Source organism: Psammomys obesus, unplaced genomic scaffold (genome assembly GCF_907164565.1).
Source record: "Psammomys obesus unplaced genomic scaffold, mPsaObe1.curated_primary_1811, whole genome shotgun sequence".
NCBI classification, from domain to species: Eukaryota; Metazoa; Chordata; class Mammalia; order Rodentia; family Muridae; genus Psammomys; species Psammomys obesus.
In genome coordinates, this window is record NW_026596396.1 from 713,493 (window position 1) to 739,301 (window position 25,809).

The 25,809-nt window shown below is 38.3% G+C and overlaps 1 protein-coding gene across 1 annotated transcript in view; it reads left to right on the plus strand.

Moving 5' to 3' along the window:
* Window positions 1–1,241: 1,241 nt before the first annotated feature.
* The window catches only part of Clcn5 (chloride voltage-gated channel 5), a 187,541-nt gene continuing 162,973 nt past the window's right edge, over window positions 1,242–25,809 (plus strand). Inside the window, exons 1-2 of the mRNA XM_055597536.1 lie at window positions 1,242–1,430; window positions 3,673–3,831. Of these exons, the coding sequence (XP_055453511.1) occupies window positions 3,816–3,831 (16 nt within the window). The 5' untranslated portion in view covers window positions 1,242–1,430; window positions 3,673–3,815. The remainder of the gene's footprint in view (window positions 1,431–3,672; window positions 3,832–25,809) is intronic.

Consider the following 25,809-nt stretch of genomic DNA (forward strand, 5'->3'; position numbering starts at 1 on the left):
TATATATATATATATATATATATATATATATATATATATATATATATTTTAACCTGGAGGTGTGGTAGTCTACAATGCCAGCATTTGGGAGGCAGAATCAGGTGAATATCTGTGTTTTTAAAGCCAGTATAGTCTACACAGATAGTTTTCAGGCCATTCAGGGATAAAGGCAAGAAAATGGAAAAAAGGTATTGTTTACTATAGCAGATTCTGAATTTGAAAAAAGGTATTGTTTACTATAGCAGATTCTGAATTTGGTTCTAGGTAGATTACTTGTGTTGATGATATGGACTCCAGTTTTAGTTCTTCCAATAAATTAATTAGCTGCACTCTATTTGTCTAGCCTGTTCATTCTTTAAAAACAAAAAAGCGAGAATAGGATAATTCTTCTAATTGTTTTGAATGGCTTTGGAGACAGACAGATCTCAGTTGCAATCTGAGCCTTCACTTTGTGTTTTGTTTGTCCGTTTTTGAGGCAGTAGCCTGCCTTCAAATTTAGAGTGTAGCCTAGGACGACCTTGAACCGATTCTCCTCCATCTGACCCGGAACTTTTGGGATTACAAGTATGTGACACCTTGAATTTTCGATTGGTAATGGTTAAATTGGCGATAATACCGATAACCAACCGCAACACAGATTTTCCTGTATTGGATTAAACTGGCTGCTGCAAGCATCACTATATTTGATCACTATTCCTATTGATACTACAGTGTGAGATTGGAAAAACTAAGCAACCTTTCTGTGCCTTTTTTTTTTTTTTTTTTTTTTTTTTACGAATGAAAATAGACAAATCATGATGCATCCTTCATGGGTTCTTGTGAGCATTAAATGCAATGAATGAAGTATCGTTAGAACAATGCGTGGCGTATAGGAGGCTTAAATATGTGGTTTGATGTTATTAGTGTTATATTTCTACTATGAAGCTGTGAGCAATATGTTCAGGATAAACAGTTTGTTCTAAAGACAAAAGCAAAACCAAGGTAGGCAATCTGCAAACAATGAAACCGAAGGAGCATTGCTTTTTTCAATATGCAACCGACACGCCCAGCATTTGCTTTGGACCCGCCCAGTGCTCATTAAATATGGCTGCAAGCCCGGCTACCCTATTGCGGTTGCGCATGCTGAAACTCCTCCCAGCAGCTGCTTCTTGGCCGCGCTTTCCCCTCGGGCTGGGCTGAGGTACCTGGAGCGGCTCCTCGGTGGCGCGCATGCGCAGACTCCATCGGGGCTGAGCTGATACTCCAAGGAGCCTGTCACATGAGCTGCACTCCCGCTCCGCTCTCCCTCCTCCCGGCTGGGTTGTGTGAATGAAGCTCTGCGGGCTACGTGGGGCGCTAGCTCTACTGGCCGTGTGGAACGCCAGAGCCAACTGAGCGTGCTGCCCACCGCCGGTGGACACGGGCTCCGCTGCGCCGGACCTCGGTGACAGGTAAAGGCAAATGGGCTTCCCTTCCCCAACAGGTCCTTCCCTGGTCGCCGGCCGCTGGCCCACCCTACGAGCCCCCTGCCACAGCAAGCAGGGGAGATCGCTCGTCTGCCACCGTGTTCCCTGGATCTGGCGTTCCCTGCCCGGCCGCCGCCGAAGGAGGTGGACAGGCTGGTTTCAACCAGAGCTGGGCGGCATCTTCTCTGGAGCCCAGCCCTGTTCTCGGAGCTGGGTCCCCAGGCTGCCGAACGAAGTTTCCTTACCAAGCTGCGCCAAGCCCGCCCAGCTTTGAAATCGGGGAGCTCGGCTGCTCGCGTCGCCTCTCTAGAGGACTGGGTTGGGGCGGCATTCTCTGGCAAAGCGCAGCCAAGGCCGGGTTCTGCTCGCTCCTACTTTGGACCTGCTACAGGTTTCCCGTGGGTCTTAGTGAAGCCCCGTCCAGACGGTCTAGGCGAAGAAGTTGGTATGCATTTTCCCCTTTGCCGCCCAACGCGCATAGCTGCTGCTTCCAGGCGTTGGAGCCCTGAGCTCCAGCGCCTTTACCAGTAATGGAAAGAAAGCTTTAGCTTAACTTTGATGCATTTTTTACCTTTGTGAACGTTTCAGAACAAATCAGTTGCCTGGAGTTGGATGTGTCCCTGTGATAACTTCAGTGGAAGTTGCATGGAGTAAATGAGGGAAACCCAGAAGTTGAAGCATTAAAAACCAGTGAGACTTCGCTTTACACATACTTAATAAATGTATTAGTAATTTCTCGGGTTGAACTGCAGAGCTGTTACATTTCCTCTTGTCCTCTGATCAGTACTTCTTAACTGTAAGCAAAATAAGAGAACGGGAAGGGGGCAAACTTAATATAAACTGTGCCATGTTCCAGATAACTCATTGAAGCACTTTTTCCTGGTGAATTCATCCTTGGAATTTAGGTTTCTTAAGCTCTCTTTTTCTTGGACTTCAGGAGCCTTTCCTCATCCAAAGCCCAGTCTTTGTTGATTTTTTTTTTTTTTTTTTTGAGGGCCGGCACACACATGAACCTTTTTGTTCTAAAAAAAAAAAAGAGGTCATTATAGAGGGCCAACATGATTCTCAAACTAGTATTAGCCTTCAGCGTCTGGACTTTAGCTTTTCCATTTTACAGTTGTGGATGTTGGCTATGCAAAAGCAATGGAAAGAGAAACTCACCTCTATATACACTAGGCCAAAAAGATCAGGGCTTTTCTGGAAAAAATGCAGATGAGCTTTTATGTTTAATAAGGAAAATAAATTATTAAAAGACTTGTTTAAATGGACAAGTATTTAATATTAAATATTTAATATTAAACTTTCAGACCAAACGAAGACCAGTAATCACACCCTTTAATTTTTCCTTCGATTCCTAGCTCCTTTCATATACCTGCAAACAGTATTGTCTTAAGACTGAATTTAAAGATTAAAAATTTATTAGTACTGTTTTGTGTGCATGTTTGTGTGTATGTGTGTGCGTTGGAGTGCAGCTCTATGCAGTCAGTTCTTTCTTTCCATCTTTACTTGGGTTCCAGAGACTGAACTCAGGCATGGACACCATGCTCTTTTTAACGAGCCAGCCCAGAATTTGAAATTTTATCAATAGAAGTTAGCTAAATTGCTTCGATTGTGTTAATATTGATTAATATTTTATATTTTTCTTTGGCCTTGGTTCATTCCCTCATTATATAAACAGTATAATATAGTTACTATAGAAATTTTGCAAATTTTGCAAAATTAAAGTGGAAAGGAAGACACACCTTCCAAAGGGTATCATCACTTCTTACTTTTTATTACGCCTCTTTCTTTTTTTTTTTTGCATGCAAGATTTATTTTAATATGTTATTCACAGAATTTGCTCTCTTTTCTACTGATGCCTTCACGTAACACTGAGTACTTTATGGGCAGAAGAAGAATTCATTCACCAGAGTGTTTGCTTTAAGATAGCAAACACAATGGTTATCTCAACTTATCTCAGCCAAGCACTACTCATCCCTTGATGAGTGTCCAGCCGCATTTACTGAAGGCCCAGTGATTCATACAGAATACTATAGCAGCGAATGACAATATTAGATCTTCACTCTTTCACCAACAATACCTTGTTGCTGCGTAGAGGGAAACTCGACACTGTTTGTGTATGCTATCTTTGAAAGAGAGGTTCAGAGAGGAGAAGGGGGTCATTTTCAAGAATGTGAAATTTCTTTGTTTTCTTTTCAGATTTTCATTTTTTCATTTACATTTTCAGGTTTGAGTGCCTTAGAATCTTGCAGAAAGCAGAACCGCACAGTTCCATTTCCGTCTACACCCTCCTTTAAGTCCCCCTGCAAAACTGGAAGCCTCCGGGAAGCTCTGATCCTGTGACCCCAGTGTGAGAGAAGATAGTACAGGATGGCCATGTGGCATGGTAAGAAATTAGCACTTATTCCTCCAACTGGTTTTTCCTCCTGCTGTCTTCCACCACCACCCCACCCCCAGAGCCAGTGGCTGGCAGCCAGCTGTTTCTTTAATTTAACCTTTTCTTTGCAAGGACAATGCACAATCATTCTAGCTGTTGTCAGCTAGAGTTCAAATGATTCACAAGTGGATGTTAGTAGGGAAGTAGACAAATGTTATCAGAAGCATTAGAAATAATTTCCTGGGAATTGTAAGTGAGAAGATTATATTTTTCTTTATTTCTGGTTTTCGTTTGTTTCAAGCAAATTTGTATTGTAGGATTCTCTAAAGTGGGGGAGACACACTTTGCTGCCTGTCAAGCTTCCTATTCTCAATGAAGACTTTGTTGGGGTTTTGGCAGTTGAAAGGCTCATTGAATGTTATATTTATATTTCGGTGGTATAAGGAAAATGCTCATTTTAATATTATAAAGTACCAGAGAGCCAAGCTCAACAACATCTTGGCTGATAAATTACATCTCTTGCTTGTTTCATGTTTCTGTCTCATGCAAAGTTGTTATTTTTAGTGAGGTTCTGGGCATCACTCTTTAGGATGCTATCAGCATATTCATTGGAATTATATGATCACCACAGAAGAATGTGGGTTTAAGAAATGATTGACAAATAACTACTGAACTATATCTGTGATCCACAAAAGGTTCAGGGCCACTTACATGGAATAGAGTAAAATAGCTTCAGTATCTGTAAATATTCAAACGCTAGATTTGTCTGGTTTTAATGAAGCTTTAAAATGTTTTATTGTGTTTGTGATTTAAAACATGTACATATACAAATGTAGCAAAGGATATACATGTATTGTCAGTTTAAAGACATAGTTTGAAATGGGATTTGGCTTATATGCTGGCTTTGATGGGTATTTATAAACAATTTTGGGTCAGTGAGATGGTTCAGTTAGTAAAGGTGCTTGCCACCAAGCCAGACAACTTGAATTCTGTCCCTGAGATCCACATGATGGAAGGAGAAAACATACTCTCATAAATTGTCCTCAGATCCCCACATCTATGTCATGTGTTTTACATGTTCACAAGTGAGTGCTTGTGTGCCTGTGTCTGTGTGAGTGCGTGCATGCAGTTAAATCCTAAGAAATTCTTTTCATTCAACAAACAGAACAGAGACAGGCGTAAAGGAGGGTTCCTCAGGATCTGGGAAAGACAGACTTATGAATTTACCGTGTCGCATTAAGTAAGTTATTACCGTAGGGAGAGGTGTAAAATGAAATGCAAGCCTAGAGAAAAAGCATGGTGAACTTTGAGGGTTTGAGCTGCTCTGAAAATGAGTAGGAGTAGGCCATATGGATTCATGAGAGAATTGCATTCTAGGCACACAGAGCAGCACTGTTCAGGAACTTCCAGCTTGTTTTGTTTGCCTGGTGTGAGATGAAGTAAGGAAGGTAGTTGGAGGTCAGAAAATAAAGAACCTTATATGTCCTAGGAAAGCTGTTAACACTTTATCCTGGAGACAGAGATTCTAAACAGGGAAGTAACATCAGCAGATTTAGTTTAGAAAGATTACTTTGGCAGCAGTGCTGAGATGAGGTGGTGCTCGAGAGAGTAAAAGCCTGGACTCATTGAGAAGTTTTCTGAAGTACTTCTTTAGGGGAAAGATAACGAGGGTCTGAGAAACAAACCAAGGGTAGTGAGTTTGGGAAGAATATAATGAGTTCCGGAATGTTTTGTGACTGGTCTTAAGAACTGATCCTGGACTGACAGCCAGGTCGGGCATGGGACCTAGTTAGTGCCATTCTCTGAAATGGGAAACATGAGCAGTGGCTGAAGGGGATGATAGAAGCTCGTGTATTAAACTTTTGACCTGCTTGCTTCCTTTTGATTCCTTTGGGCTGTCAAGTTGATGTTTCAAAGGCATTTTTGAACTCCAGCCTGGAGTGTTTGCCGGTGGGGAGCTATTTTTGCTCCTAGTGATACCCATAAAGTTTGTAGTTTTCTTTTACAATTGTGCTGCTGTCTTTAGTTTGTTAGTGATGTATTATTTGACTGTAAAATATTTTAATGTTTAATGATTAATAATTAATAACTAAATAAAATGTCCTATTTTCTTAGTAACGTATCTTATGAGCTGAGGCTCTAAAATGTGATCTGCTTAACTTTACACTGTCTGAAACCTCACTTTTGGATTACTTGGTAATAGGGAAGGAGTCTACATAATTTAGTACTTAGGATCGCCACAGATTATTGGACATTTTGAGCAACTTTTGAAGGGAAAATGGTAGTTCCAAAGTTAACCATGCAAGTCTGGATTGAACTCTTGGCTTTATAACTTGATAGCTGTGAGGCTTTGAACAGTTTATTTGAGCCCTCTGTGATTCAGTGTCCTCCCTTGTAAAATGAGAATGAGAATAGAACTTAATGTATAAGTTTGTGAAGATGGATTGAGTTATATGAAAGCACTTAAACTTAATACTGTATAAATGTGTACCTATATTATAATCATGAGACACTTAGAATATACTTTAGTATGGAAAAATATTCATAATTTAGTAACAGCTATTACAATGATTACTACTGCTGCTGCTACTACTACTGCTATCACTATTGTTTTACGTTAGTCTGGATGGAGCCCCATTCTGTAGAGATAATTTCAGGTTGTCTCTGGAAGCCTGCCTTGTAATAGTCTGTTTGGCTCTTCAGCTAGAGGTTTAAATCTGAAGAGATTCTTAGGAAACATGTAAATCTGTCCTAGAGTCCAGCTTACCCAAGGTCAGAGAGGTTTTAGCTGATAGTGACAGGACTCAAACCCAGTCTCTGGATTCTCTATTCTATTGTTCTTTTCATGGGTTCAAGGATTAGGGAATATGTGGCCTGTCTTCAGCTCGAGAAAGAGTTTGCATTCCTTTCTAGAGAGTTTTTGGAGGCAACTGGTTGGGAAATTTTAGGAGCTAAAAGTCTTAAATCTCCTTGGGTTCTTGGGTCATTGTTGTCTTCATGTCCCTCTAGTCCTTCATGGAGCATCTGATCAGAATTCATATACCTTTTCAACATGGCCAACATTATTATTTTGCCTTCACCTAATGAAGATCTTGAATGCATAGTCTGAACTCAGTGGCTGGCTCTTTGATCACCGCCCCCTGGGGGGTGCAGCCTTGCCAGGCCAAAGAGGTAGACAATGCAACCATTCCTGTTGAGACCTGATAGGCTAGGGTCAAATAGAAGGGGAGGAGGACATCCTCTATCAGTGGACTAGGGGAGGGGAATTGGGGGAGGAGGGTAGGATTGGGAAGAGATGAGGGAGTGAACTACAGCTGGGATACAAATTAAATAAATTGCAATAAGTGATAATAATAAAAAAATTAAAAAAAGAAAAAAACAATAACAACAACAAAAAAGAATATGCAGAGCATACATTTATATTCTGGCAACTGAAGGTCAGTTTTAAGGTCGGGGGGATTGGTCTAATGATTAAGAAAATACCAAAGAGGAGACTAGTGAGTTTGAAGTTATGAGAGACTTGTGTTAACTATTTTTAACTAGTGTTTTCTGAACCCAAGTTATATGCTGGGCTCTCTGCTGGGCCTTATAGATGCAATGGTCTAGGAAAACAGCTATAGACTCTGGCCTCCTGGAATTTACTAACTAGGATAAAGTTTATTTAATGTATGTGCTGAAGTAATTTGGAAAAGAATTATATCTCCGTAAATTTAGAAGAATTAAAATAGTTTCTCATACTGAATGAGGGAGGCTATCAAAAATTTCTGTGCTTTAAAACATTTTTCTGTTCAAGTCTCACCCTCCCTTCATTGGAATTCAGTCCTAAGACCCTAGCATTTAAAGGAGCCTTGTGAGCAATTTTGATGTCTAATCATGTTTGAGAACTTCTGCACCAAAGAATTAAAAGTTAAAGAGAGTGAAATGATAAAAGAACTAAGAAATAGGGGATGACATAATCTATAAGTGGATATTTATATGCATAATAGCAAAGGTAGACTTAAGAAAATATTAATATCATTAATTATGTAACAATTTAAAACTTCTGCACAAACCAGAAATAAAGTGAATGAGAAAACTAGGAAGAATTGCAATAAGGTAAGTTGTATTTAACACAGAAAGAAGAAAAATATAAATATTTTACTAAAAAAGAGTGCAATGGATGGAGAAAATACACAAAGAAAAATGCATAAAAGTAGAAAGTCAACTGGGGTGTTAACATGAAAAAATGTACTATCTTTGTAGTTGTGAAGAAAGGGGAATTAGAATGGCATGCAATTTTCTCCAGTATAATTTTGTAAAAATTAAGAAGGAATGGCAGAACTCAGAGTTGGTAAGAACACAAGTCTGTGCTCAGTGGTGCATGCCTGTAATCCCAGCACTCAGGAAGTAGAGGTAAGGTGGATTTCTGTGAGTTCGAGGCCAGCCTGGTCTACAAAGTGAGTCCAGGACAACCAATGCTATACAGAGGAACCCTGTCATGAAAACCAAACAAACTAACAAACAAAGAACATGAGAAAGCTGCTGTTCTCACACACTTCTAGTGAAAATGTCAATGTAGAAATACATTAAAAATGTTTACATTTTGAATGAGTAGTTTTTTTTCTTCTTTTTTTCTTTTTTTCTTTTTTTTCTGAGACAGGTTTTCTCTGTGTTTCTCTGGCTATCCTAGAACTCACTCTGTAGACAGGCTGTTCTTGAACCTGGAGATCTGCCTGCCTCTGCCTGGTGAGTAGTTATTTTTTTTTATATTTGAGTTTATCCTAGGGAAAGAATTAAAGATGGTTCTCAAAGGATATATGAATAAAGATATTAACTGTAACATTTTTCTATATTGGGATTAATTTGTGACATTTGTGTTCTACTCCAGTCATATAACGGAATACTATAGTTCCGAAATGTGATAATGTGTCCTATTTGTTGACTTAGAAATTGATTTATGATGGGGAGAAAAGCAGATTTCAAATGATTAGTAGTTGAAAGCCTGGCCTATTGTGTTTCTTAGTATTTCTCAACTTCACCGTCAGTAAAATATTGACTGATAAGTTAGTAACTAACCTAATAGTTCCCAACTCCAGTGTGCATTAGTATCACTTTGAATTTTTAATATTCTTTTAAAGTGGGGTTGGAGAGATGGCTCAACAGTTAAAAGCATTGGCTTTTTTTCCAGAGAATCTGTGTTTGATTCCCAGCATCCATGTGGTAGCTTACAACCATCTGTAACTTCAGCCCCAGGGGAATTTGACATTATCTTCTGGCTTCTGGGGCACATGCAGGCAAAATAAAGATACACATAAAATAAAATATTTTAAAAAACCTCCTCAAATCCTCATTCAGGCCAATTAAATCTGATTCTCTCCAGTTGTGGTGGTCTATGCTTTATTCCTAAGATTTGAGAGGTAGAGACAGGCAGATCTGTATGAGTTCAAAGCCAGCCTGGTCTATCCTAGTGGCTTCCATTCCAGTCAAGGCCATATAGTGAGACGATGTCTCAAAAAAAAAAATATGATTCTCTGGGAATGAGAGGAGATGAATTAGTATTTTTAAAGCCTCCACCCACATGATTTCAATGTTCAACCAAATTTGAGAATCACTAAGTAGTGTTTGAAAGGATTAAATGGGAAAACTAACTGTTTAATATGGATTCAATATATAATAACTACTATAGTTGGGATTTGAAATTATTAATAATGTGATCAGATATCAGTGTATATATTTATGTCCTTGCATGCATAATGCCAATTAAAGTCTGAAAGGAAAGCTAGGCATGGTGGTACACTTCTATGATCCCAGCAGTTGGGAGGTTGAGGCAGGAGGACTGTCTTGATTTCAGAGACAGCCTGAGCTACATAGCTAGCCTGGGCTACAGCTAACCTGGGCTATAGTGTGAAACACTATTTCAAAAGCAGACAAGAATTGTCTGAAAGGATACATATAAAATTATTTAATAAGTGTAGCTCATCAGTAGAATGTATGTTTAGCATATGCAAGGTCCTACATTCTATCCCCAGCACTGCAAAACAATATTAAATAATAGATATTGACATGTACATTGCCTGCAATCCCAGCACTCAAGAGGCTGAGACAAGAGGATCACTGAGTTTGTGGTTAGCCTCAGCTACAGTATAAAACCCTGTATCAAACACACAAGCAAAAAAAATTATAAATTTAATTTATTACATGGATTACTTGTTAAAAACTTGATTTCTGAAGGAAATACACACATACACACACCTTTTGCCTTAACATGCTTATAACACAAAAACTGGATGTAGTTTCAATAAAGGGGGAATGCAAATGAATTATGGCAGGTGTATATAGTATCTGGCCAATAAGAATGAAGACTAATGGCTAAGTGTTGTGAGGTGTTTCTGTGATTTCAGTACTTGGGTGGTTGAAGCAGGAGGATACTAAAAGAAATGGTCCAAAGTATTTAAAATGTCTTTCTCCAAGTGGTAGGCTATGCTTAACATTTTTCTCCTTTTTTATACATTAGCTTATTTTTCAAATTTTATTCAACTAACATGTATTACTTTTAAAATAAGCAAAACAATATTTGTAACTAAGAAGTTAGAAATGAAATAGAAAAGTCTGTGAACTTCCAAAGAATGCCTATAACAAGTAGTACAGAAATTGGGTGTCTGCTACACTTTAAAAGAAGAGAAAAGAAATCAGGCCCCTGAGAGTTTGGTTAGAGAAGGCTTTTTGCTGTTAATACTTCCACAAGTACTCCTGATTTTTGGCTGCCTCTACAAATGATTCTTAAAAACAAACAAACAAACAAAAAAAAAACCCTTGGGGGAGTGAAAGTGGAGACAAGGTGATTGTGCAAAACAAAACAGGAAATTAGACTGCATCTGACAAAAAGTAACAAAATATGCCACTGTGTGTGTGAAAAGAAAAAGGAAGATCATAATAAAATATGTAGTTGCAATGATGAACCTGTATTCTGGCTTTGAATGCAAAGAAACTAGAAGTGTAGACCTTGTAGGTTTTTCTTTTCTTTCCCATCATAGTGTATTTGTAAACACTCTTAATGTTCCAGGGATTTGATTGACACATGGTAGCAAGGTGGACTGTTGCAAAGCAGTTGATGAGTAAATCAAGGAAGTTTGGTGTGAGATCTGGGTAGTCTGGCTTGCTAATTGGACCATTATTACCTAGAAAAATTCATCTATCTGGTCCTGACTCTTGATCAAAATGTTAACATTCTTTGGACTCTTCTCCAGTGAGAATTAGGCTTTTGTAGTAGTAGCAAGAAAGCAAACTCCACCCTATTTCCCCCTGTCTGGCGCAGTGCCACCTTGAGGCAGGCGCTTATGAATTGAGTTCTTGTAATTGTAGTTTCAGTGCCTGAGATTCTCTCTTCATTGAATGGCTGAGAAACACTTAAAGAAATGTTCAACATCCTTAGCCGTTCAAGAAAGGCAAATCAAAACAACCCTAAGATTCTACCTCACACCCATCAGAATGGTTAAGATAAAAAACACAAGGGATGATGCATGCTGGAGAGGTTGTGGGAAAAGGGAAACCCTCCTCCATTGCTGGTGGGATTGTAACCTTGTACAACCACTTTGGAATTCAATCTGTCACTTTCTCAGAAAATTAGAAATAGTGTTATCTCAAAATTCAGCTATACCACTCCTAGGCATATATCTGGAAGATGCTAAACCATATATCAAAGACATTTACTCAGTTGTGTTCATAGCAGCTTTATTCATAATATTCAGAATCTAGAAACAACCTAGATATCCCTCAACTGAAGAATGGATTCAGGAATTGTGGTACATTTACACAATGGAATACTATTCAGCAATTAAAAACAAGGAAATCATGAAATTTGCAGGCAAATGGTGGGAGCTAGAAAAGATCATCCCGAGTGAGGTATCCCAGAAGCAGAAAGATGTACATGGTATATATGCACTTATAAGTGGATAATAGGCATATTATATAGGATAAACATACTAAAATCTATAGCCCTAAAGAATCTAAACAACAAGGAGGACCCTAAGGAAGAACCTGAAACCTCACTCAGAAGGGCAAACAGGATAGACATCGGAAGTAGGAGAAGACAGGGAACAGGACAGGAGCCTTCCACAGGGGTCCTCTGAAAGACTACCCATCAGGGTATTGGAGCATATGCTGAGACTCATAGCCAAACTTTGGGCAGAGTACATTAAACCTTATGGAAGAAGAGGGAGATAGAAAGACTTGGATGGGACAGGAACCCTACATGGAGACCAACAGAGCCAAAAAACCTGGGCCCAGGGGGTCCTGCAGAGACCAACCAAGGACCATACATGGAAAGGACCTATATCCCCTTCTCAGAGCAAGCCCATAGGCTATTCAGTTTCCAAGTGGGTTCACTAGTAAGGGGAGCAGGGGCTGTCTCTGACATGAACTCAATGGCCAGCTCTTTGGTCACCCTCCCCTGGGGGGGGGTGCAACCTTGCCAAACCACAGAGGAAGATGATGCAGCCAACCCTGATGAGACCTGATAGGCTAGGGTCAGCTAGAAGGGGAGGAGGTCCTCCCCTATGAGTGCACTAAGGAAGGGGCATAGGGGAAGAAGAAGAGGAGTGGGTGGGACTGGGAGGAGATGAGGGAGTGGGCTACAGCTGGGATACAAAGTGAATAATTTGTAACAAATAAATAATAAAATAGAGTTTTTTCAATTAAAAAACACAAATAAGGTATAAATATAACATAAATAAATATAGAAATTTTGTCTAACTCTATCAATTTTCCACAACTCTCCAGAGGGTTTGAAATGAATGAGGATGAATTTTGATGGCAAGTATTGAAACAGAAGTAAAGGAAAACACACAATCTAACTCTTCTTTCATAAGCACACAGCTGTGGAAGAAACCCAAGCCCTGGTACCTGATATAACTGGATTTGAATGTAGCTTTGCCAGTGGGTAACTAAAATTACCTCAACTTCAAAAGACTAAGTTGTCTCATTGTGGCTCATATGTAGTCTTAGGAGACAGAAGCTCACCTTATGTCCTAACTCTGTCACTGTTAGCTGTAGGCTTTCGGCAAGTTATTTTATCTCAAGTGTCTCGCCTCCTTCACCTGTAAAATGAGGTCAGTAAAAATAGCTACTAATTAGTGTATCAGGGTAACAATTGTTAAAGGGTTACTGGAAGGATTGAATGAGTTAATAATATTTATAGCCCTGTCACCATTGCCTGAATATTGTTCAGAAGTCACAAATGCTACTAATATGCAATAGATATATGGTAATTGCTTCATATGAGTCTAGATGTGATTGAGTTAACCATGGGATTGCCAGTAACTGTAGCATAAAAGAATAAAGTTAGCTATTGAAGGGGCATTCTTAATCTGGAAGGTAATCTTACGTGTGATCTGTTTCAAATGTGTAATCTTGCAAAAGAAGAATTTGAGATCTAGTGAGGCTGTCTAGGTCACACAGCTGTCACGTACCTAGAGCTAGTACCAGATCCCTGGACTCCTGATAATGGCTTTTTTTTGGGGGGGGGGTAGGGTTGGGGGTTGTCTACTTATCCCTATAGTATTGTGTTGTTTGCCTTTGAAGCTCTGTTAGTGTATATGTGTGTGTGTTTAGTGGGGATTTAATTTAGGGCCTTAGACATGCTATGCAAGTGCTCTAGCACTTTAGCACTGAATGCCAGAACTCCATTTACTTTTTATTTTAATTTTGAAGCAAGGTCTCAGTAATTTGCCCAGGCAGATCTTGATCTTTTGGTTTTCCTTCCTGGGTCTCCTGAGTCATTGGGATTATAGGCCTACAGCCACCACCAAGCTGGGCTATCTGCTAATGTTCATCTTTCCTCACTGTTCCTTACTGCTGATGTGGAGAGTTTTCCTTTTGTGATGAAAAAAAAAATTCTTTTCACGAGGTTTCTGGGATTATCTTCTTCTTCCTCTTCTTTTTTTTGTTACTATGCTAGCATTTTTGAGATAAGTTGAAGTCCTTAGGTTTTAGCCAGAAATATGATTCAGAACTTCCTGTTTCATGTAATGCTGCTCTATGTGTCATAAGTAGGGGGAGGCAGGGCTTGAAAGTTTCACCCTTGGTGGCAGCAATGGCAGATTCTTCTTCCTACCTTCTGTTAATAACCCGGATATTTACAGACCCATGGTAAGAATAAAGAGTCTATTGATTAGTTAGTAGTGTGAGCTAATTACCTTTGTAATGTCATATTTTTATCTTTTTCAACTAAAAAAAAAAAACCTGTCTGACATTAAGTGGCATTTTATTGTATTTATTTAGGATTTCTGTCCTCCCTACTTACATGAGAAATAGAGCAATATGGAAATTACATAATAATCAGAGAGTAATCCAAAGTAGAGAGTAATCCAAAGTAGAGAGCATCTAGTAGAAGTGACATAGTTACTCCAGGTATATGAGATACTTTGGGCCCTGAGTGCTTCTTTCATTCAGCCATTAGCTTTTCAAATCCTACCTGACCAGCCTTTTGATTTTTTGGGATATATTTTGTACTCTAGTGTGTAGCCTTAAAGGGCATTGGCTATATTTAGCTAGTACTTCTGTTACAAAGACAGAGAACTTTTGGGACAGGTCCCATCCCCTGAAGGCAGTGCTCTCTGAATCTTCCTTTACTGAGTAATAGGTGTTTGGCCATTTTACCAGAGTGTCATGGTAACTAAATGAGATAAAGTATGCTAAGGTGTTTTTTTTAAACATGAAATACTAAACAAGTGTTATTTCTTCGTATAATTCATTGCATTCTATACAGTGATGCTTAAAGATATTTCCTGTCAGTAGGAAACCTTATTCTGTGTTACACTAACAAAATCTCTCAATTAGGTCATCCCATGCTGTAAATATACTGATACATTAAGTTGTTACATATTCAAGATGTGCCTTCTTTACTAATGTCATTATGGGTGAGTGGGAAATACATTGATTGCATCACACCATTATGTAGCACTGATTCCTGGTGTTAGAGATAATTATGGGTGGTGTTGCCAGTAGTCTTATGAGATTTTTCATCTAGCCTGAATCTTTGGATCTAAAAAAATTACATCATTTAAGAACTGGAATACTACTGAGGACTAGCACCTTCTGAATTTGCATTTGGTTGGAGGCAAGGCGAAGCACAGCAGGGTATACCAGCTACAACTATGACACTTGGTTTGTAAATTGTTAAAAGAACTGTTAAATGATGTAACCAAGTGGTCTGTACTTTTCTATTATTGTGTTAAATATCCAGTTCCCTATTTCTACTTCAGGAAGTTCAGACTTGTGGGCTGACTTAAAAGCCCACCACTGTGCACAGTTGGGGGCAGTGTAAATTGTTAGACTCCTTTGGCTTGGAAGTCATTGTGAAAATGTAAACTGTGAGTACCTTTTGAGGCATTGAATCTGTTTTAAAAAGGATTTGCATGAACACTTATTACAAGGATGCTGGTTACCTCATTCTTGTCATCTTTTGGCTCTGTCTTTCCATTACTCTCCCTTTGATCTGACCTGTGGTCCACCTCTGACTTCTTCAACTCAGTATCCTCCTGCTTTAGTCTCTCCAGAACTGGGATTACAAGCCTGTGGCACCATGCCCAGCTCACTAACACCAAACTTAATATCCATTACTAGAGTCCAGGTGTATTAATTATGGTATATAGGCACTATGAGAAGCTATTTAATTAAAAGGGTGAAGTATATTTTTATATAATGATAGGAAATTATACTTTTTTTTTAAGAGAGAGAGTACTTCATATAGCTCAGGCTGACCTTGAATTCATTCTGTAGCCAAGGCTAGCCTAGAACTCTTAACTTCCTACTTCAGCCTCCCAAGTGCTGGGATTTCAAGTGTACAATACCATGCCTGATTTATGATATAGTTTAAGTATGTAGGAAGTGGGAGTAGGGAGCAGAGATGCAGAATTCTGTGAATTATAGGATCCTAACTATACAACTGAAAGAATGGGGGTACTACGAGATAGATAGGAATATGTAAGTCTCTCTTCCATTCCTTTCAAACTAGCTTCCTACTCTTTTGTTGGGAATGGAACACAGGGCCTTCCCCATGCTAGGTAAGCACTCTCCCACTGAGCTAAGCACACCTCCAGTCCTCTTAGTTTATATGCATATATGTGTGTGTACACACATATGCTTAGAAAATGTGTGCAATGTTGCAGAAGTTTCTTTGGTGATTATAGGTGAGTGTTAGGGTTTTTCAGTTTTCTATTGGCATCTCTTTACTGCTTGACTTAACAACACTCATATTTACCACATCTCTAAGTAACAAAGTTTACATGAAAATCATACCTGATGCTGGTATAATGGTTGAGCTTGGGGTCAGTTTGAAGCTCAGAAAGTTAAGTCCAAAAACTAATGGCCTCTAGAAAAGCCACCAAGAAAGCAGTGTAGCTGGATAGATTAGGGGAGATGTTTATTAACTATTACTACTTAGAAAAAGTAAGAATAAATTGTTAAAATTGTGTTTTTATTAGCTTTTAAAAGTGAAAGTGAAATATTTGGCTGTTTTAATATGTAAGTAGCATAGTAACTGCATTCTGGATCAAAGTTAAAAGTTGAATGTGTCAATTTCTGGAGTAATAGCTGCTGTTCTTGTTCAACTTGTATGAATATTGTTTATGAACTGTAATTTAAAATTTCTTGAAACTTTTGCCTAAGGACCCAAGATGAAGCATAAGTATAAACTTTTATTTCTGGAGAATATGTAAGTAGCCTAGTATTGTAAGCTTTTTTTTTTTTATTAAATCTTCAAATCTTTCAGGGCTTTTAGGGGGCCCATATGCCTCAATAAGAAGACTTTGGCCTGTGATACAAAAAGTCAAAGGGATGTCTGTCTGAATGTCCCTTTGATGTGGCTGTTTCTTTGCTGAGGTATGGGCATTCAGAGGCAGGAATTGTTATTCTGTGCTAACTGACCCTAATTCTCTATTTGTAATATTGACCAAGAGATGAACTGTAGAAAAGTAACTTAAATGGATTAAGACTCAGAGCAAACTTACTTTACTCCAGTATATTGAGGAAGCTCTGTAATAGGCAGATATTACAAACTCTAGTGGTGAATTTTTTTCTTGTACATTTTTTTTATTAAATTTATATATTTATTTTAATTACAGTTTATTCATTTTGTAACCCACCTAGAGCCCTCTCCATCATTCTCTCCCAATCCCATCTTCCCTCCCTCATCTCCTCCCATGCCCTTCTCCAAGTCCACTGATAGGGGAGGTCTTCCGCCCCTTCCATCTGATCCTACTCTATCAGGTCTCATCAGGACTGACTGCATTGTCCTCCTCTGTGGCCTGGCAAGGCTGCTCCCCCCCTCAGGGGGAGGTAATCAAAGAGCCAGCCACTGAGTTCATGTCAGAGACAGCCCCTGCTCCCCTTACTAGGGAACCCACTTGGATACTGAGCTGCAATAGGCTACATCTGAGCAGGGGTTCTAGGTTATATCCATGCATGGACCTTGGTTGGCCTATCAGTCTCAGAAAAGACCCCTTTGCCCAAATTTTTTTTTAGTTCTTTTGCTCTCCTTATGGAGCTCCTGTCCTCTCCATGTCTTCTTACTACTCCCCATGCTTTCATAAGATTCCCTGTACTCTGCCCAAAGATTGGTTATGAGTCTCAGCATCTGCTTTGATCCACTGCTGGGTAGAGTCTTTCAAAGGCCCTCTGTGGTAGGCTCCAGTCCTGTTGGTTGTTTTCTCCTTCTTCCAATGTCATCCGTTTGTCTTTCTGAGTGAGGATTGATTATCTTACTTAGGGTCCTCCTTCTTGCTTAGCTTCTTTAGGTGTACAGATATTAGTAAGTTTATCCTATATTATATGTCTAATATCCACTTATAAGTGAGTATATACCATGTGTGTCTTTCTGCTTCTGGGATCCCTCACTCAGGATGATATTTTCTAGTTTTTACCATTTGCCTGCAAATTTCATGATTTCCTTGTTTTTAAGTGCTGAGTAGTATTCCATTGTGTAAAAGTACCACAATTTCTGTGTCCATTCCTCCGTTCATGGACATCTGGGTTGTTTCCAGGTTCTGGCTATTACAAATAAAGCTGCTACGAACATGGTTGAGCAAATGTCCTTGTTGTATACTTAAGCATATTTTGGATATATGTCTAGGAGTGGTATAGCTGGATCTTGAGGAAACACTATTCCCAATTGTCTGAGAAAGCGCCAGAGAGTAGTTTAATTGTTGTCAAATCAGAAAAGGATGCAGTCACTTGAAAAACTAGAATAGAAATATGGGAATAGAAAACCCATAAACACAAGGAATGCCACTTTTGCTAGGTATGTTGGTACAGTTTGTAATCCTAGTTCTTGGGAGGGAGGATGATGAGTTCAATGTTATCCTTAGCTATACAGCAAGTTTGAAGCAAGCCTGGGTTTCCTGAGAGCCTGTCTCAAAATACCAATAAAACGAGTATAACTTTCGATGATTTTCTGGGGGAATTAAAAGGACTTGAGGATTTTTCTAGGAGTGGTTTGGGGTTGAACTTTAGACTAAACTTAGAGGTTATGCATAGCGAACAAGGATAGGGCAATTAAGTCTTACCTTCCCTAGGGATTGAAGAAGCTTTTTGCCCCAGTTTTGACCAGTCATGAAAGAAGGGGAAAATGGGAGAAGAAAACACATCTGAGGATACAAGACAAAATCTGAGCAAGTGGGCTGACTTTATGCATGCTAGAAACCTGTACTTGACTGCCCTGGGTAACAGATGTGGCTTTTATTTCTCACTGCACAGCAAAGTATTATTACTCAAGAAAGAGTAATAATAACAGCAATAAAACAAAAACAACACTGTCATTTATTGAGTACTTACCATATACAAATTAAAGTGCTTCATGTAGATTATCTTTAATCTTCACAATAACTATTGAAGGGTCAGGAAATAGAGCACAGAGTGATTGAGTTTTATTCTGGAATTAGAACTGGTGGAGCATGGATCCATGGCTACCTCATTATGGAACCTGTGCTCTTGGTTATTTTGTATTCCTAGGAGCATTGTGCCAAAAAATCGTGTTTCCACTGCTTTCCTCAAATAGGGTGATGGCCAGTTATGACCGACGTAAAGTTCCTATTAAAGTTTCTCATTGTGTTCTTATAATGTTGTTTGTGAGCCTAGCCTTTAACAGCTGAGCCATCTCTCTCTAGCCCATCTTGTTGTGATCCTAATAGCAAATGAAAAGAGTTCAGGTGCATGGGAAAGTTTATAGAATCATACATAGTTTGTGAATAAATAGACTATACTTCTGTGGCAAAATTCTTCATTCTCTAAATTTAAGTAATTTTGAGACTATCTTTTATTTGTCAGAAATTAATATATAGCATATGTAGGACTAGGAAGATTCAGAAACAGACAATGCCCCCCCCCCCGAAAAAATTAGTCTGGGGAAGTTAAAAATCCATGTACAAATAACAGGTACAATTAATGTTAGAGATGCATTCCAGGAACATTTTGGAATACTGAGCTTTGGGAATTTGGAATGTTTTGCAGAGGCTCATATTTTGAGAGCATGGTTCTCAGCCTATGGTGCTATACAGAGGTGGTAGAACCCTTAGGAGGCAGGTCTAAATGAAAGTTAGATAATCTCAAGACGTGCCCTTGAAGAAAATTTTGGATCTTTGCCCCTCTCTCTCTCTCTCTTTTTTCCTCTTTTACTTTCTTGCTGTGATGAAGTGAGTAGCCTTCTCTGCCACATGTTCCTGCCATGTGAGTGCTGTGCTACCACAGGCCTAAAAACAGTGGGCCAAACCATTCATTGGCTGAAACCCGCAATGAATATGTAACCAGGTATGTAAATAAAATATAAATTCGTTCTTCTCAGGTATTTGTTCTAGTAATGGATAGGTTACTAACACAAATGCCATAGGTGTTTGACAGTTGTGTAGAGGTTGAATTTGAAGCCCACTGTGTAATCGTAAAAACAAAACAAAACAAAACAAAAAAAAAACCCCAACAAAACAAAATAAAACAAAAAAAACTTGTAGTGATTATGTAGTAATTGAGCCTAGAGTCCAGTCATTGGGAGCCAGAACATGTGAGTAGTTTAGAGGGAAACAGGAAACATGGGGAGAATGTTGTGGGAGATGGGTAGCATATATTATGTGTAGTAAATGTTAATTAACTCAAAGAGCTTTGCCTCTGGACAAACCCAGATAGTCCATGAAAGTTACATATTGTATTAATGAGTCTGTGTCATAAATAGTAACATGTTGAGTCCTGACGATGCTTGTATTGACTTAACTCTAAAGAAATTGAAGGTAGCCATAGTAGATGATCCATAGTAATAGTTTTCAACCAAGGATGGTTTTAGTCTCTAGGGACATTTGGCAACATCTGGAGGCATTTGGATTCCCACAATAGTGGAGAGGTGTTACTGCCTGGTAGAAGACTATGAAGCTACTAAATATTCTGTATTGTACAGGGCAGCCCTCTGCAACAAGAATTCTTTGTGACAATAGTGTCAGTTTTGGCTAAAGCTGAGGAACCCAGATCCAGGGAATCTGGAGTCGTTTGGGAGATCTTGGATGTGATCCTTGATGTCTTTAGTATTTTTTGCCAATGTCCTATAATTCTAAACTTTGCTACCTAGTTGAAGGCTTTGGAGTACGGTAGCTGTTTAGATTTCAGTAATAGCAGTATCAGTATAAGGTAGAGGAACCATTTATTTGCTTTCCTAAGTTCTCTGGTTATAGAATGGTTATTTACCATAAACTTTATCAATATTCATTTTCCCCAGGGAAACTTACTTTCAGAACCCTTAAAATGAGCTAAACAGAGGAACTAAGACTTGATGAAATGTTATCTTGAGTGGTTTTTTTTTTTTTTTTTTATCTTATCATAAAAGTGAGATAAAACAGCTCTGGAGTGCCCCAGGCTATATAGTGATTTACTCAAGACTGAAGGAAGAAATCAAGCTCTTTGATGTCAAAGCCATTGTTCCTTCCTTTAAGTATCTGGCCTTGGTTTCTGTATTTTTTCTTTATTTTCTTCTAAAGAATACAATGTTTGACCAAATGTTTGACCAAAGATTGGATATTCTTGGGTTTGGGCATTGTATAAATACAGGTAAGAATATTTAACCTGTTGTGTGTTACAAAGCAGGAAAGCAACGTAAAGTGTTTCATAGTGTACATAAGTTATACTGTTCACATAGATATTTGACATAGATAAAATATTATAGCAGAGGCTAAAGAGGTAGCTCAGTGGTTAAGAGCACCTATTGTTCTTCTAGAGTTCCTTAGTTCAATTTCCACCAACCACACTGTGGCTCAGAGCCATCCATAGTGGGATCAGATGTCTTGTGGCTTGCAGATATACATGAAAACAGAAAACTCATATACACAAAATACATAAACAATAAATAAATCTTAAAAAAACGAAGTATTACTGCAAACAGGGATGGAGCTTAAAGGATGTAGGGTAAAGGAACAGTTAGTGTGACACAGCTGGATATACTGCTGCAAGATTCCATTTTGAAGAATGTCTGTTGGTCTGACTCCCAAACTCTATTTATCTAGGTGTGTGTGTGTGTGTGTGTGTGTGTGTGTGTGTGTGTGTGTGTGTGTGTGTATATATATATATATATATATATATATATATATAATTTTTTGAGACAGGGTTTCTCTGTATAACCACTTTGACTGACATGGAACTCTCTTTGTAGACCAGGCTGGTCTTGAACTCACAGAGATCTCCCTGCCTCTGCCTCCTGAGTGCTAGGATTAAAGGTTTGTGTTACCATGCCTGGTTAAGTAGTTTGGATTTTTAAATTTGTAAAATAAGATATTTTTTCCATTTCTCTCAGTTGTCCTGCTTGGCTTAATAGATAACTACAGATAACTTAATAGATAACTACTTAATAGACAGAGAAGTAGAACTCACATTGTTCTGCTTTATAAACTTTGAAGACATTGTTTTTAGTTTCTTAAAAAATTAAATGGATGATTATCATACTACTTAACAGTTCCCAAATCCGTACAGTTTTCTAGGTACTGTTTTAAATTACAATTAATTAACTAACTAATTAAGTGTGTGTGTGTGTGTGTGTGTGTGTGTGTGTGTGTGTGTGTGCAACTTGCTGCACTTGGTTTTCTCCTTCCACCCTTTGTGTCCAGGGATAAAATCAGGTGGACAGGCTTGGCAGCCAGGCCCTTAGCCACTGACTCATCTCAACAGCTCCCAGGTACCATTTTAAACCTTTTATATACATTTTCCACTGCAATCCAGTTGTATTAGGTTAGTAGTAATATTCTTCTTTTTGAACTGAAGAAGGTGGGGCAAAGAGAAGCTAAGTAAATAAACTTCCATAGGTAATAAGTAATTCCTGGTATTAATGTATATATGCTATAAGTATAAAACATACAGTGGATTTCAAAGACTCCATATACGCAAGAGTCTAAAATGTCATCACAATGTTGTTATTGGATACCTTTAGAAATGATACCATTTTGTATGCATATAACTCAATAAAATATAGTGTTACATCTCATTTCACTTATGTTTTACTTTTCTTAATGCAGCGTTTAAAAAATTTAAAATTTTCTGTGTGGCTTTTATTTGTGTTACTATTGACATGGAGTTTTTTTTTATCAAACCCACTCTTAGAAATGTTTAGTGCCTCACTCTTGTATCACATACGTGAGACTGAAATTAGAGGAAACCCCAACATGTTCAATATATTTGACTAAAGTTAGCTGCTGCAGCCATTCTTAGAAGGAGGCTATTACACTTCTTTTCTAATGACTGTGTTATTAAGGGGTGAGGAGCAAGGGAGTTTTTAAATTTAGGAACATATTAGTATTTTACTCCCACCTGTTGAACAGTTGTGTAAAGGCATTGTGTTGATACTGTGGCTCATATAAAATGATTGACTTGAATCTTTCCATTAAGAACCTATAATGTAAAAGGATTATACTTATGTAATGCTTAGTAGAAACAAAGAACCCAGACTCCTAAGAGAACAGTAGTAATTTGCAGTTAAGTTAAGGAGGGAAAGCTAAGAAGGAGGTGACCTTTGAGCTGGTTGAAGAATAAGTAGTGCTATCCTTCATATTCAAAGGGAAACACAGGTATTGGTGATAGGTTCCTGAGTTGCCTGAGTTCTGATGATTGCCTGTTGTCTGATGGTTGTCTGCAAATGGAGGATTGGTGTGGCATACATTGTAGAGAAATCAGATAGCTTGAAATGTGGATTTGGAGTGATCTACCTGTATTGCTTGCTATACCTTCCTCATCTCCTTACTGCTTTCTTGTACATACATAGGAACTTCCTATGGCAGAGTAGTCTTTGATTTCTTAGCTCCCAGATCAGCCAGTCCTCAGGGGTTGATTAGACTCATAGTTTCACTCATGATTTTGGGTAATAGAGATGGATAGGTGAGCATATAATTTCTTGTTGCATTTTTAGAGGTCTCACTGTGTAACTGTGGCCGGCCCTGGGTTCCCTATGTAGAACAGAGTGTCTTTGAATGCACAGGAGTTGTTCTACTTCTGTCTTCTGGGTTAAATGTATGCACTATTATGCTTGGTGGATGAACTGTTTATTTTAAAACTAGTTAAAAATGGCTCTATCTTGAAATTAGGTTTAACTTAATTTTTTTCCATGTCTAATTTCTCAGGCAAATAACTGTAGCTTCCCCCACAGGGAAGATTAGGTAATGTGGCAGAAAGATGTCAGGAGTGCCATTCTTACCCTACTAATATTACTTTTTTCAATTCTTTCCGGGTACCAGGTATATAACACATTAATTGCTTTGTTGTTCGGTTTTGTTTTTGTTTTTTCCAGAAGCACAGTCTCATGTGCCAATGGCTGACTTAGCATTTGTTATGATACTGAGGATGACCTTGAACTTCTGATTGTCTTTCCTCCATTCTGGAGTACTAGGATTTTAGCTGATTGCTTTTGTTTTGTGTGGAAGATATTTAGACCTTAAAAACTAGCTTTGAGGGGCTGGAAAAATGTCTTCATGGTTAACAGCACTGCCTGCTCTTGCAGAAGACACAGGAGAGGACCTGGATTTGATTCCTAGCACTCCCATGCCGTCTCACAATTGGACGTAACTATAGTTCCAGAGGATCTAACTCTCTCTTCTGATATTTTACTGCTTATGCTTGCATATTGTGTACTCATGTACACATAGTCACATATGCACATACAATAAAATAAATAAAATTTAAAAACTTTGGAAATAAAAGAAGAATAATTATTTTCAGGATGAGATTTTGGAGTGAAAAGAACTATCTAAGTAGTAGGCATTCTTGAGTGTGTAACTGCATGCAGATTGCTGTTGTTTTGTAGGTGTATTTTTATTAAGTTTTTGGTTTGTTGGTTTTATGCTAATATAGTTTTGCCTAATTAATATAAAAATGCTACATTAATTCCTTCCTGCTCTACAGAGGATAGTATTCAGCTAATGGATTTTTCCTTTTATAGAATCCTAAAATGTTAAAGCTACAAAGGGAGTCCTCTTGTGAGATGTAATAGTAGTTGTCTCTTAGTGAGAAATGATAGTGCATTTTTAAATTAGAAATTATTGTAATCTATTTTTTTTTAAATTAGTCTTTTTTTTTTAAAAGACAGAGTCTCATATAGCCCAGGCTGGCCTTTAACTTGCTATATAGCTGAGGATGACCATGAACTTCTCCTTGTCCCTCCCAAGGGCTTGGAATACAGTACTGTACCACTGTTAACAAAAAAGTTTTTCATTTAATGCAGTCAGATACATTAGCCTTTACTTTTGTAGTTAAGTAGTTTGTGATTTTTAGTATATGTTGTATCAGTTGGTGAGAACAAGAGTTGGAATGGAAAATAATACATGGATACTTTTTCAGCCATACTTGTAGTTTTGTGAAGTCCATTGTTTCACAATATAAAATAGCACTAATGGAGTTTCAAGTTATAAATTGTGGCACAGCCAAAGTCAATCTTTTATTTAACCTCTGTCTGTCTGTCTTAGTTTCATATCATGTTGCTGAGATAAAATTCCCTGAGAAAAGCAATTTAGGGAGAGTTTATTTGGCTCCCAATTCCAGACTGTAGTCCATCATTACAGGGAAATCGTGACATCAGGAACTTGATGCAGCTACAGCCACAGTCCAGAGCACAGAACAACGAATTAATGCTTGTGTCCTCGTTCTCACTCTTAAATAATCTACGATCTCCTGCCTAGGGAGTGCTGCCACCTACAGTGGGTACATACACTCACTAATCAATATAATCCCCAACAGATATGCTCACAGGCCAATTCAGTATAGATGATCCCTCATTGAGAGGCACATGTAACTTTAAATTGTGTCAATTTGACAAAACTAAACATCTGTCTGCCTATCTCCTACCTACCTACCTGTGTATGTACGTACATATGTATCGTGTATGTATGTATGTATGTATGTATGTATGTATGTATGTATGTATGTATTATCTATCCATCTATCTAAAGTTCTGTCTTCACATACCTGATGCTCTTGTGTGTACTCTCAAACAATATGATTTATAGCTTTAGAGCTAGTATTAGCCCTAGACTGGAGCCATGATAGTTTTTGAGTCCAAACTGCTCTGTGATCTAAGAGTTCTAGAACCCTGTTACCTGTGAGTATCTTCGTCTAGTGCAGCCTTTTGGTAAGATGAGTAGACCACTCTCCCTACTGTCTGGCCTTAGCCAGGGATTGTGGTGATTGTTTTAGTTACTGAGAGGCAGTGGATCTGGAGTGTGCTGACTTAATTTGAATTCTAGTTCTGACACTTAGTTAGCTGTGGCTGTAGCCTTGGGAAGATCAGGTAAGTCCTCAGTGTTTTAATTAAGTTCTCTCATCTATAAAAGGATAATACTGTTTATTTCTTAAAACTTTGTGATGGTTCCATCAGATAATGAAATGGCTAGTACTCAAGCTGTCTACTAGCATGTCCTGGGTGCTTTTATAATGGTTATTCTAGTCTCATGAAGATTATAATATTGGAAAGTCCTTGTTTATGTCAGAGAGAGCTCATGTTTCTGA